The sequence below is a fragment of the Dreissena polymorpha genome, chromosome 12 (assembly GCF_020536995.1).
Source record: "Dreissena polymorpha isolate Duluth1 chromosome 12, UMN_Dpol_1.0, whole genome shotgun sequence".
NCBI classification, from domain to species: domain Eukaryota; kingdom Metazoa; phylum Mollusca; class Bivalvia; order Myida; family Dreissenidae; genus Dreissena; species Dreissena polymorpha.
Window position 1 is genome coordinate 54,200,847 of NC_068366.1, and position 13,906 is coordinate 54,214,752.

General features: G+C 34.7%; 1 protein-coding gene across 1 annotated transcript in view; it reads right to left on the reverse strand.

Moving 5' to 3' along the window:
• LOC127852783 (uncharacterized) overlaps window positions 1-13,906 on the reverse strand; it is a 46,255-nt gene that overhangs the window by 11,580 nt on the left and 20,769 nt on the right. Inside the window, exons 8-17 of the mRNA XM_052386750.1 lie at window positions 7,302-7,433; window positions 5,372-5,596; window positions 4,974-5,069; window positions 4,700-4,774; window positions 4,419-4,568; window positions 3,115-3,183; window positions 2,832-2,996; window positions 1,914-2,138; window positions 1,247-1,318; window positions 227-559 (exon numbers count right to left, since the gene is read on the reverse strand). Coding sequence (XP_052242710.1) covers window positions 227-559; window positions 1,247-1,318; window positions 1,914-2,138; window positions 2,832-2,996; window positions 3,115-3,183; window positions 4,419-4,568; window positions 4,700-4,774; window positions 4,974-5,069; window positions 5,372-5,596; window positions 7,302-7,433 — 1,542 coding nt within the window. The remainder of the gene's footprint in view (window positions 1-226; window positions 560-1,246; window positions 1,319-1,913; window positions 2,139-2,831; window positions 2,997-3,114; window positions 3,184-4,418; window positions 4,569-4,699; window positions 4,775-4,973; window positions 5,070-5,371; window positions 5,597-7,301; window positions 7,434-13,906) is intronic.

The following is a 13,906-nucleotide window of genomic DNA, read 5'->3' on the forward strand; positions in this document are numbered from 1 at the left end:
TTTGACTGATATGGCTGGAAAGTGAGCGTCATTTTACAATAAAACAAAAGTAATAAGGGGTATAAAACGGCAAAATATAACTGTCTCGGCATGGACGTCGCAATCTTGACTATCCGTGATTACCCACTCTGTTTAAAGTCAACCCGATGAAAAAGAGTTTTCAAAAAGTGTTTTTAACGTGATTCAATCTTGTAGTGTTGAAATTCATGACGATATGACCACCAACCTAAATCGCTATGGAAGTTCAACGTCGCTGTTAAGTGTATAAGGAACTCGACAGAGTCGTGCTGTCCGAATTTCTTTTCCAGACAATCAAAGAAAGCGTGGTATTTCTGGACAGAGCGTCCATCAAGGCTTTTGATTCGGTTGTAGTTATCATCACCAATTCGAGTCTTTGAGCCCAATAGGAAGTTTTCAAAGTCCGAATCTTCGACTGAAAACTCTTCGCAAAGATGAGTGATAAGTCTGTCCCACGGATGGACAGAAGACGGGCCCTCGAAGCTCGAGTCCCGTTTGTTTGATGTGCCGCTCTCGATGCCTTTGTCGGCATAGTTCGATACTAAATTAAACACATACTTCAATACATTCTGATTTCAGCATAAGCGTATAAATATTTATGTAAACAATTGATATTATCTGCAAGGTGGTGATCGGTATTCAAGTAATACTGAGCGTTAAAAACGATATAGTTTCGTGCTAAATCGTCACGAATTGTTTTAAGCGAATTTGTCATCAAACTCATTTCCTAACTGTTCAAACAGCTACTGTTAATTTCGTCACCTTGTTGTATTTTTTTTAGTGACACATAATGCTCAGTAACGGTATTCATGTAGTTGCACATCACATTGTTGTTCTACATGTGTAAAGATCTCAAAAATAAAACAGAAACAGAAACAGCAAGAGTTTTCGCAGCTATATTAGGAGCTATAAAACCAACGTTTCTTTTTATCGGCTAGCAGATGTTTATTGCAAAGGTGCACACCTTTGTTGTTAAAATAACATGCTGCCACAGTAAGCAACACTCCCGTTTCTTTTACCAGTTAATTTGTTAAATGGTTATGAACAAACTGTATTTTAAGAATGTATCTGCAACTTGAGTGATATAATAAAATATATGTTTTTTGATTCGCATTTAATGTGTGATGTAAGAAAATAAACTTAATTTGATTTGCATTTAATTGATGAATTCATCCGTCAATCATCGTTTTCAATCAAGTGATATTAACAACACAATCAATCAATATACCTGCCACAGACCCCCTTGAGTCTGGCCCTTGAGCAGGCACGCATGAATCCAAATGACGCTTTATTGCTGTAACTGAAAGACGCATTACGGTTACGGTTTCATCAGGTTAATGAGTTTGGTCATCTTATCGACACAGTGAAAAATTTTCAGACGCTGGACTTTTTGGTTGACCCAACATCAAATGTTAGAGTGCCAGAGATATATTTTTGAAGTTGAGTTATGAGAACGTATGAATTTGAAAATATTCAAATTGCACAACAGTAAAACGAGTGTTTATTACAAGAATGACTGTTTAAATGAAAATACTGCCGTGTCTGAATAATCTGTATACCTTGATTAGAGAATAGAATAATATCAATATTTTTTTCAAAAAAAAACAACGTTTTATTTAGAAAAATACTAGCTGTGTACAAACATTTAGATTTTCATAGTTTTAAATAATGTCTAATTATCAATTTTTTACAAGTAACTGCATATAAGGAGCCTGTACGGCTAACGTAAGCGTATATTCTTTCTGAATGGTTACCTTTTCGATTTACATTCAGGTCAAAAGGTTACACTGTCGACAATTATTGACGATTTCAAGAGACTGTATTTTATTTGAAATATTTAGCATACTCTTAAGAAAAATGACAATGGGGTAGTTCAGATGATATACTTTACTTACGGCAAGGTAACATGCAGTTGACAAAGTCATTTTCTGAAATGTCAACAACTATCGAAAGATCTTGGCATTCTGGCAGTGTTTTCAAATAACCCTGCAGTGGCTGGAACAGCGCGTCAACTTTGCCAGTTATAAAATCTTCACACAGTGTCATTGCGTTGGCCAATGTTGGGCAGCAGATATAAAACGCCGAACAGTCAGTTTCGCGAATGTTGAGTGCATTTCCGCCTAATCAATATTATAAAAAAGCAAATAATGATGCAAAAAAGCTAAATGTATTTTCATTTTGCGAGCCTACAAAAATTAATTTATCAGCTGTAAAATTAAGAGTGACGTATAATACAGAAAAAAAAGCAAAACTCATGGAATATGTATCAGATGATGAAATATTTGCTGAAACGGATATAAAATAAAACATGCATTTTATCATCAGGAATAAAACTAGTGATAGGCAGTAATATGAAAATCTTACCAGTTATCTTAAAGCTATGATACGGAACGAAATATAATTTTTTAACTTTGACCTCATACATATAACAATGGGTCCAAATATGCGGCGCATTGGCTGGTATTATGGAAAATAATAAGGGGTCAAATTGAAATGTACGACGGCATTATAATGTGATTTTATGAAATTGATTTGCAACTTTGGAATGTGTGGGTTATGTAACCGACATATTGTCGAGTGCAGGGGGCTATAATTTGAATCCTTCCAACTATTAAAAAGTTGTTGAACAGATTGGATTTTACAAAATATTTGACACTCAACTATGAATTCCGACTTTCATAATTGTCTTGAATTAACAATCATACACTGTATTTTGAAATATCGAAGCATTATGAAGTAAAATAGCGGAAAAAAGGACGACTGTGCATTATATAGTTAACAATATGGGTCCGCTTCCCTATATTTAAACAAACCTTTTTTCAAATACTGGAACACATGTTGCAGATATTGTCGAAGTTCCTGTGAGATTGATGTCTTAGTTTCCTCTAAACTTTGCAATTCTATCGCAGCATCAAATATCTGACGTGTCAGTGAATGTCCGTCCTTTACTCCAATCACCTCTACTTTCAATCTCAATTCTGTAAATTATTTTTCATATGTTAAGCTCGAAGATCTTCTAAATTAGAAATTTAAATGGCGAATGCGAATTGTTCGTACGAAAAATTAAACGTTGAAAACCACATAGAAATATCTAACCTGAAGTTTCGTCGATAACAGGTATTTGACCTTTTAGCTCGTTAAAAATGGATATGGCAGTTTGTATACCTGAAATAAATAGTTCACACATATACACGTCTTAAAAGCAACAAGTCGTTTTAAATAGTCTTTCCTTTTAAAATAACTTACATAATATTTACATAAAATATGTTTTCAGTATGTACTCAATCCTCGTATATTAATATATAGAGAATAACAGGTTACTGTCCCATCGTTTTGTAATATATCAGGCGAGGCTTAGAATAATATAAAGGCGAGGCTTGCCGAGCCGTTTTTTTATTCGTGCCGAGCCTGATATATTACAAAACGATGGTACAGTAACCTGTTTATCATACCACATTTTCCTAAAAATCTGCAAAACAATCAATTTTTATATTTAAAATGTACGCCGATTTTGCTGATCCGGCTTTTACACGTTGACATACATGTCGCAACGGCGTTCGAAAAAACGACACGAATAATCGCTTATTTTAAACATCGTATAGAGAAAAAAAGTTGTTTGCACAACGAATGGGAAGAGTACACCGGCTTTAATTATACACGTCATGAACTGGAGATCAGGAATGGGCTGCAGCGACAAATTTAATTGAAGAACACACTTCACCGAATAGTTTGGAGGCGCCATTTTGGAGATGTGTATTGAAATTGACATTTTGATGATGGTGTCAATATTGACCAACGCGTGTTAAGTCGTTTGTTTAAATAGTTTAGGATTAGCATACAGTTAGCATTTGTCTCGACTTTCTGTGCAACACTTGCGAGTGCAATGACTATATCGATATGTAAGATTTATTGTCCCATTGGTGACGTCATTTAACTTCTGTAGTGCGGGTTGTGGTGATTTTTAAATAATAAACGATTTTGTGATTTATGACTTTAAACTAGAATATAATATGTACGTTCTTGGTATCAAATTGTTTGTTTTGTTGAACCTGATTCATTTTGATAGAAATTGTTGACTTTATTGTAAATCCCACGAAACTCCATACATTGACTGATATAAGAACTTCCTGTTGACCATGATATAAAAAATATATAAGACAACGTTATATCAGGCAGATATCAATGCGGTGGTATGATAAATATTAAATATCAGTTTATAAACATTTTTAACCTAGTAGTTGCACTATATTAAAGGGTTATGCATTATACATTAATATAATAAAATTGTGATAATGTTTTTTTAAAAATTGATGAAAATTTTATTAATTATAAAGAATATAAAATTATTGTTCCTAAATCAACGTTATACATGTACGTCTTTACACGAGTGTAGTACCAACCAATGTTCTCGTGTTGATCCGTAGGTTGCAACGTTTCTCTATAGGTCGCGTTTTTCTTGTGTCTTTGCAATTCATTCGCAGCATCAACTAGATGACGCGTCAATGTATGACTGTCCTCTACCCCAAGTGTATCTACTGTTAGTCTAAGCTCTGTAATGCATATTGTATTCAATTCAAATGTTCGTTCGATGAACTTGTGCTGTATGGACATTGCGGAAATGAAACGCACACTTGCAAACTTTTTAGAACTACAAATTCTGACAGAAAAAAAGCTTTCAAACCTGGCGGGGTTTCACAATTGACACTTGGGTGATGATCTATCAAGTCTTTGAGCATGGAAATGGCTGTTTTCATGTCTGGAAAGAAATAGGAAACCATACGTGGTTATCGATATTTTTGTCATTATGTTGGGCAAAAGTTCTAAAAGTTGCAATCGACACGCTAATTTTTCAAGAAAAATACTTAGGAAAAGTAACCTAAATTGTATACACTAAATGCCTTTGAGTAACTTTTAACACATTATACCATATAAAAATATGTACATATTGATAATACCTGTGTTTCCTGCAGCAGTACTAGCTTTATTGTTTTGTTTGTATGGATACTCAAGTTGTAGGAATCTCGAATTTGATTGACCGTTTAATTTGATAACTGAAACGTGAAATATACAATTACGATTTATATTATACACTTTTCGGTGTGAAAAGAACATACATTCTAGAGGTGCAATGGGCAATGCATAAATAAAAAATAATGAATTAAAAAATTACTGTTTTCGTTGATGACATTTTGCCGGATACATGTTTAGTTTCTTTGATTTTCAATACATCATCTAAGACCGAAGCGCGATATTTTTCATTTCATATTGTTAAATGCGTATGTTATCTACAATATTGTTTATTGTCCAGAAATATATTGGGTATACTATTCTAGTCCGTGTGTTATTTACTTACGGCATGGCATAATGCACTTTGTGAAGTCATTTCCAGAAATAGCAACAACAACCGAAATGTTGTTGCAATCTGGCAGTGTTCTTAAATAGTCTTGCAATGGCAGAAAAAGGGCTTCAACCTTTCCATTGAGAACATCTTCACACAGATTTATAACATTGAGCAAATTTGGACAGCGTAAGTAAATTGCCATGCATTCATGGTTGATACGGCATATGGTATTTCCTCCTAAAAAAAATGTGAAATACAGTACACACGTTTAGTATTTAAGTGATGCAAACATCACACCACCATTAAGCAAGAGTGTCCTTTCAATGTGCTCAATTAAAATAAATAGTTTGTTCTGTATTTCATCAATGTATGAAGTGCTTTGCAAGCGCCTGTGTTTATCTTAAAACAATTCTACTCAGTTGATACATTTATGAAATGCATAAGTACCTATAATTACAACTTAATGTAGAGATTACCCGAAATGTCAACCTTCTGACGGTAATAGTTTAATCTCATATCAAATGTATGTACTCATAAAACATGATAAAAATTGCGAAAGAAGTTGCTGTTTTGCGTTAAGTCTCCCATTAATTACAAGGTTAATAGGATATTGCTACAAGTTATGTGTGTATATTTGGACACGATGACGCGGAAAAATAAGATGCATAAATGGCTATTTTAGAGCATGGTAAATGTTCAGAATTACTGTTTCCTCACAAATATCATAACTTCAAGGAAAATTTGCGAATCTGAAACTTTTTTTTTTTCAATTTTGTCAATTTACCAAAGCGTGAAAATGCCCCTTTAATTCCCAAACAAATGCGCTTGTATAATTAATTTTTCATATTTGTCTCTTACTTTATCAAGTGTTTTTATGTAACACATATGTGTATTTCACGATGTCTGCTATGTCAATAATTAAGATGAGATACATCATGGCATGTATGCTGACTTCAGGTTTATTATAAGCATAACATGTGTCTAAATTATACTAATATTATAATAATATTACCCCTTGCATTTTACTTTGGTTTCCCATGTTTTCCATGGCCTAAAATATGTACTATTCGCACTTTGATTAAAAAAAAGCTACATGGTTGTTGCACTTGTTAATCAAATACACAGACATGTTGATTATGATTTTTTTTACGTTGTTATAAGTATACATTTATTTTCAGACGAAAACTACAAAGAGCCAGAGGATTGACTATTGTTCTTTCCCATGCAGGATGTGTCGCTACAGACATGCCGGCAACCTGGCGGGCAAATACTGCAAAAGGTGTGCTATTATGGTCCCGTGGCAGACCATAGCAGTGCAAAAACTATAATTGTTTTGTATTTTTCTTATGCCTGTTTAATTTACTTTTTTGTTTTATACAATGATTTTGTATGGAACGTCTTTTTTACATCAACTTATTAACTGTTAATACAGTTCCAAGTTTTCCTGTGATACAATCTTTTCTCAATGAGTGGTCGAATCGCCCTTTGGTGTTTGAATTGTCCATTAGGAAATTTGGGACATTATTTTTTTCACATATTGTGTTTAAAATGTGCATATATTTTTGTGAACATGATTTGGTTTATTATATTTCTTATATGAATGTACAGTATAAAGCATTTTGGTTCCCAATGCCATGGCTATGGTTATGACGTTTGCAACTACTGCCGATTTGCAATCACAACATAGTTCTGTTCTGTCATGCATGTGGTTTGCTATATATTTAAAAATCAGCGTCGATCTGATTCTCTTAAGAAAATGACGTCATTCGCAACTACAAGTGGAGGAGAAAAGATAAAAAAATGCCATACATATAAATTAGTTAATTTACCAAAGGTAACATGCGTGGCTTATCCTATCAGCATGCGCTAAAGAAAAACGCACTAAGTTGTTATCCGTTGTTAATTAAAAAATGTGAGGCTCAATTTTATGATGTTTACAAACCCTCTTCCAAGTACTGCAATGGTCTTTCTAACAAGTGTTCGGGTACTGTTTCCGTCGAGTTGACGGAATTAGGCGACTCTGTTACACTCTGCTCTGGTTTGATGGCTTTCAAGTTAGGCGTGACTGGGCACTCTGTTAAAAAGTAAAAGCAAAAAAGGCTTTCAGTAGGAATGTGAAATGGCTTTCAGTATTATGAAAACGTTAATATTACAAAGAAAGACGAAATTAAGTGGTAGAAAATGTCTCGACTCCTAGATAAACTTATCCTTGCTCTTCAACTAAAGGCCTCATAATTCATTTCATTAAGATATATGACCCTTTAATACAAAGATATCTCATTTCATCAGTAAGATAACGATAATGTCATTAAATATAAATACATACTATTGAAAATCAAACACGTTACCATCAGGAGGTGTGAAAAGCAACATTCAACTATATTATTTGCGTGCTCATCATACAATATTATGGAAAACGTAATTTTGTTTTTATTACGCCTTGCTAAAATAGTTAATGAAACAATTTCACTAAGCCATTTAACGAAACGCATATTTTTTACTCAGCTTCGACGCAATTCTGAGGCAAGACGAGGCAGTTTTCTCGGCTAAGATTTGCAAAAAAAGCATAACATCATAACAAAATATCAGCTGCGGACTATGAAAAAAGACAATGTGCGGCACCTTTTAGCCCTATGTTAAATATATGCAAAATAACCTCTTTAAAATGTCTTGGGCCTGATTTCCATTAATGCCTCTACTACGGACGATATAAGAGTAAGACAAATATAGCATAATATGTAATTAATTGTATTGTTGTTCAGCCATTCATCCGCATGTATATATATTTACTTTGCAATCGTTGATTATCTTTTTAATACGCTTACTCGGTCCAAATAAGGTTTCCGAAAACTCCATTTCATTTTTCGTGGATGAAGTTTACGTATTTTGTAGTTTCGCTGAGCAGCGGTCAACTTACAGCTTGTTTGCAAGCAAATCAAAGATCACTTTAAATGCCATTCTCTTTTAATAGTGATTCATACATGACTGGATGTATACAGTTATAAATAAATCAAAACTTTAAACTTGTTTATTTGCTCAAACGCAAATTACTATGAAAATACATATTCAATGGCGTTTTACAATAAGCTTAAAATAAAACAAGTTAAACAATATATAAATAATAAACCAATTATAAACCTGATAAAAGAGATAAAATCGGGGTAATTTAAAACATTAAACCATATATGGTATTTCGATTAAAATACATAATCTCAGAAAAGTGCATAAAAATCACGGAAAAGGTAAGTTTTTAAATTCTTCTTAAAAGATCTTAAGGAATTCGATTGTCTAAGATCCTGAGGCAAGGAATTCCAAAGTCTTGGCCCAGCTGTACTGAAGCTCCTGTCGCTGAATGTCTCCCGCTTATTGAACGGAACGTCATATGGGACAATGTTAGAGCCGCATGACCTCAGACCTTGTCTGTTTGGAATTTGTTTCGTGAGAAGTTCAGTGAGGTAAGTCGGGGCCTCATCATTTGAGCACTTGTACATGAATGTAAGTAGTTTGAAGATTATCCTTGCTTTGATCGGCAACCAGTGCAGCTCATATAACGCTTGCTTCGAACTGTCAAACTTGCTTCGTTGTAAAACCAATTTGGCGCACATATTCTGAATTCGTTTCATTTTGTCGATTTCGCACTCTTCCACACCATACAGAATTACTTTACAATAGTCAAGGTGTGATAAAACAAGGGAAACAATAAGAATTTCTGCGGACTTTCTTGTAAGATACGTTCTTATGCTTTTGATCCTAAAATAGTTTCACATGGCAGAACGACATTTCATTGATACATGTTTTTTTAAACTAAGGGATTCGTCAAGGAATGCACCAAGGTACCGAATAGTTGGCTCTCGCTGAATTATGTCACCTGCGATGTTTACTTCATTCGTATGGATTTTCTGGAGTTGTTTCCGACTGCCAAAGAGAATAAAACTCAGTTTTTGATGTGTTCATTTTGAATTTATTAGCATTCATCCAGTGGTTAATAGTAAATGCTCATTTTTCAAGTTCAGTGATTGCGTTCTTTTCATTTGAAGTGGACGGCTTAAAAGTTGGCAATGTGATCATCAGCAAACCCATATCCTGAGGCATCTGGTGGGATGACATCAAATAGAGTTCAAGCATATGCGAGGTATAACCATGACCCTAAGCAACTCCCGTGTGGTACACTGCATTGCAGGAGGCGCGCCGTTGGCCGTCCGTCATTCACATGAACAGTGCAACAACGACCCCTCAAATATGAGTTCATCCACGCAAGTGCAGTGTCTTGAAGACCATAATGAGCCTGAAACACGTCAACCAAAATGTCGTGGTCAACGGTATCAAAGGCTGCACTTAGGTCAATGGCGGTCATGGATGTTACTTCCCGGTTTTTCATGCCTGCCAATATGTCATTGACGAGCCTCAGTAGGGCAGATTTGCAAGAATGATGCCGACGGTAGGCGGACTGGTTCTTCTGTAGAAGCTTGTGTGCGTCAACATGTACATTTAAACGAAGTAGTACTGATTTTTCAATCAGTTTTAAAAGAAAGGCCAGACTACTCACAGGTGTATAATTTGAAAGATCGAGATCTAAGCCAGACTTTTTGAGAAGTGGACGAACAATCGCGTGTTTGAATGTGCTAGGAAACAATCCTTGTCGCAGTGACATGTTTACCGGGTAAGTGATAAAAGGAAGAAGAGCGTTAATGTGAGAATTTAAAATATCAGTAGGTAAGATATCTAACTCGCACGATGTGGTTTTCATCTCCCCAATCAGTTTCCGTATCTCATCATGGTTAAGATCTTCAAATAACTGCAACATTGGAACATTTTTGTTTGTTGGCCGAAAGTTTTCAAATGTACTGAGAGAGTCACGAATCTTTTGAATCTTTGGAGAAATAAGTCAGCAAATAGACCCTTTTCACAATAGGCCAAAATTGATAAGAGCGCAAAGTCACATGGCTCGCAGAACTCCAGAACGAGGCTGAACTTGTATACATTTCCAATAGTCCCGCGCACCGCCGCATCTGATTTTAACATTTCACTCTTTTAAACATTCGGAGATGTAACGACTACGAAGAGTCAGAATAAGTCATAAATATGTACTTGACATTATAAGTGTCAATACATTTAGTAAATTGTCTTGATTAAAGTACTTGTTTTTCTTCATTTTTTCACACACGCTTTGTTAGAGCTTTTATATCGCGCTGTTTGAATAAAGATCTATCTTGTTTATTGATACATCTGTTGTTTAATAGCCCCTGTGTTCCGCATAAACCCATTATCTCGTTATGATCAGATACTGTGCCGACAAATACTAAATAACAGCATGGTGTCATAAACCACCCGTGGTAGATGCCTGGTCATTGAACACCATGTATGTTACCCCGGCCAATGTCTTCTCGTCTCGTGGTAGAAGTAGTACGTAGTCATTTATAAGACTAATGTATCGCCAGTTTAATTATAATAATACAGAGAATGCTGGACATTCGTCCTAGCCTAGTTTTCACACAGGCGAACATTCGTTCCTATTTTTTTGCACGGAACGTATAGTGACACGTACAGTGACATCAAGAGTCCGTGTTTTTTTGACAACCTTAACATTCGTGCCTTCGTTATTTTGATAATGCAGATAATGGTTTCTACATAAATTTGACAGCCAGGACATTCGTTCCTTCGTTATTTGGACAGCCTTGAGATTCGTTCCTGAAAAATTGCTATCCCGGTCATTATTATTACATTTTATCAAAATAATATGACACTCTGGGCATTTAATCTGGTAAATTAATATGTCGTTATTAAAAAAGTTCTAAAAATTTCTCATATTTTGTGTTAAACTTTATATTTTGGTAATATTTTATCATGATCATGATAATTAAAACGTTTAAAATATTCGAATATATCGACTTACACTGAGATCTCTAATTTGCCAAACCTTGCAGAAATCTGGACGTTAAAACTATGTAGGAGTATAAATATATATCCGGTCTGTCAAAATAATGTTGGAACAATTGTCTGGGATGTCTAAATAGCGTGGGAATGAATGTCTGGGTAGTTAAAACAACGTATGAACGAATGTCTGCCTTGTTAAAATTAAGGTAGGAACGATTTTACCGTGTGAAAGAATTTTCGGATACATAATCAAGTGCTTAATACTTATAAATACATTTGAAATGTTTATTAACTTTTATGCTATTATAAGCACGAAACCTATTTAGCGGGTTACCCAGTACCGCTAAAATAAAACTCCGTCATTACATAGTTTTATAAAGAGTGTTCGTTAGTGTATAGAAGAACACAATTAAAAGAAGCATTTTAATTGACCGGGGTTAAAGAGTGTTTCCGAAAATTAAAGACACACACAAGAGAGATTTTTGACATGAAGTGACATATATTTTTCACTCATAATCACGTTTAAAGAGAAATCAAGGTGCATGCGTAGACAGTTCAGTTTGCTCAACGTTCGTTTTTACACCTCTATAAAAGTATTCTTCAATATTGTCTTTCACTGTAAAAGAACATTAATTAAAGTTAAACGAAAAATGGCATAACATGTAAAAAGTTCATGTGCTTTGTATTTCCTATTGCTTTTTCTTATGATTGAGTCAACACACATTTTACACGTTCGATCGTTTTTGAAAAATATTACAGACCAACAAACATACCTTTGAGAATTTAAGTTATAAAATAACGGTTTGTATTATACAACTTTTGTATGTATTTGTTTTGTGCAATTATCAATGTTTATTCTTCAGATCACATTTGCTCTGAGGATAATAGGTATCTTGAATTTGAATCAAGATTAAATAAAATGTATATACACGTATATACTAGTGTTTCTATATACTATGGCTTGCAAAGATGACGTAGGTGTGAGAATGTTTATTTTATAACACCTCATCAATTTATTGACTAAACAACACATCCATGTATGCATGTGTTTGCCGTAATTGTAACCAGTGTCAGTACTTATGAAAATCCCGAATGTAATTAATTAAAATCAGCTGTTTATAATCATCGATATGCTCCGCCAAAGATCTATACACGTTCAGCCTCGTTCTGAAATTCGACGCGTCACTTGATATTGAAAAATAGCAACAGCGGTAGTATTGTGAAACTGGTATATTGTTCGCATAACTCATTATAAGTTTCGCAGTTCGGATATGGATTCGTCGACTTCGTTCCAGTGAGTTCCGACACCAAACTGTACAATCGCTTCGTATCTCCTTTAGCCCCAAAAATTTTATCATTTAAAACTGTCGTTTTCTCGCGTTTTAGCGCGTTTACATAATTTGTTCTCAAGTGTATGAACTGTTCATAATGATCCTTAGTTTTATGTCGTAACCAATATTTTTCGGCCTTTCTCACTGCACATTTCAATCGGTAAATATCTTCGTTGAACCATGGTTTTGGCGCTCTACACATTTTCATAACTTGCTTACAAGGCGCATGCTTTTCAATTGTGCTTTCAATTTGCGATTTAAAAGAAACGACGTAACCATCTACATCATCAGCATCAATATTAATATCTTGTAAATCGCGCGAGAACGACTCTGTGTCAATGTTTCTAAAGTCTCGTTTTGTAACTGATTTTCGTATTATGTTTACCTTTTCTAAGTCAAGAGTAATCTTCACTGCAAAATGATCCGAGAACAATGGTCCCTTTTCGCATTTTCTTTATAGCAACACCCTGAACAGACTCAGTGATGACAAAATCTAATATATGCCCATCGATATGAGTGATAAAATCTACATGCTGGTCTAGACCCAATGCAACAAGACATTTCTGAAATTCCAACTCGACGTGGCTATTGTTCTCATCAATGTGAATATTAAAATCACCGGATATGAGAATGTTAGAGTATGACGGGAGAATTTTTTCAGAAAAGTCGCAAAAATCTCGGACAAACTGACTAACTGTTGATAATGATGGGGGCCTGTATACGCCAATGACATGTATTGTAATGTTTTTGAATTCTAGCTTCCATATGCCGAACTCAAAACTTCTTTTACAGCCACATTGCAGTAGGACTATATTTACTATTACTTTTACATACAATAGCAATGCCACCACCTATTCTGTTTTGTCTATTTGCAACACTTATTTTGTAACCGTTTTAATTAAAATCTGAACATTCAAATTTATATTGTTCATCATCCGTATACCACGTCTCGGTTAAAAGTGCAAAACGATTTAAGTCTCTTCCATGACCAAGTATTGACCAATTAGCACATCTTTATTCACCACTGACCGGCAGTTACGATTTACACAGTTTATCTGTTCACGCTGTTGGCTAACAACACTGACCGTTTTTGGGTAGATGAGATTTAGATGATTCGGACCGTTACCCTCCAATCTTTTTAATCCCTCCACGTTTGCCTCTCCGACGTTTCTTGCTCCGGGCGATGTTGAGATCACAAATAGTTTCGATTACCTGGGTTTGAAGGCGACTTAATCCTTTATTGTTTGCTATGCACTGACCAATGTTCACCAAAAAATCTTCGTAGCGTTGTATCCGAAATAATGATATTTGGAAAAATTCTATTGTTTCAAGCGATATGAAT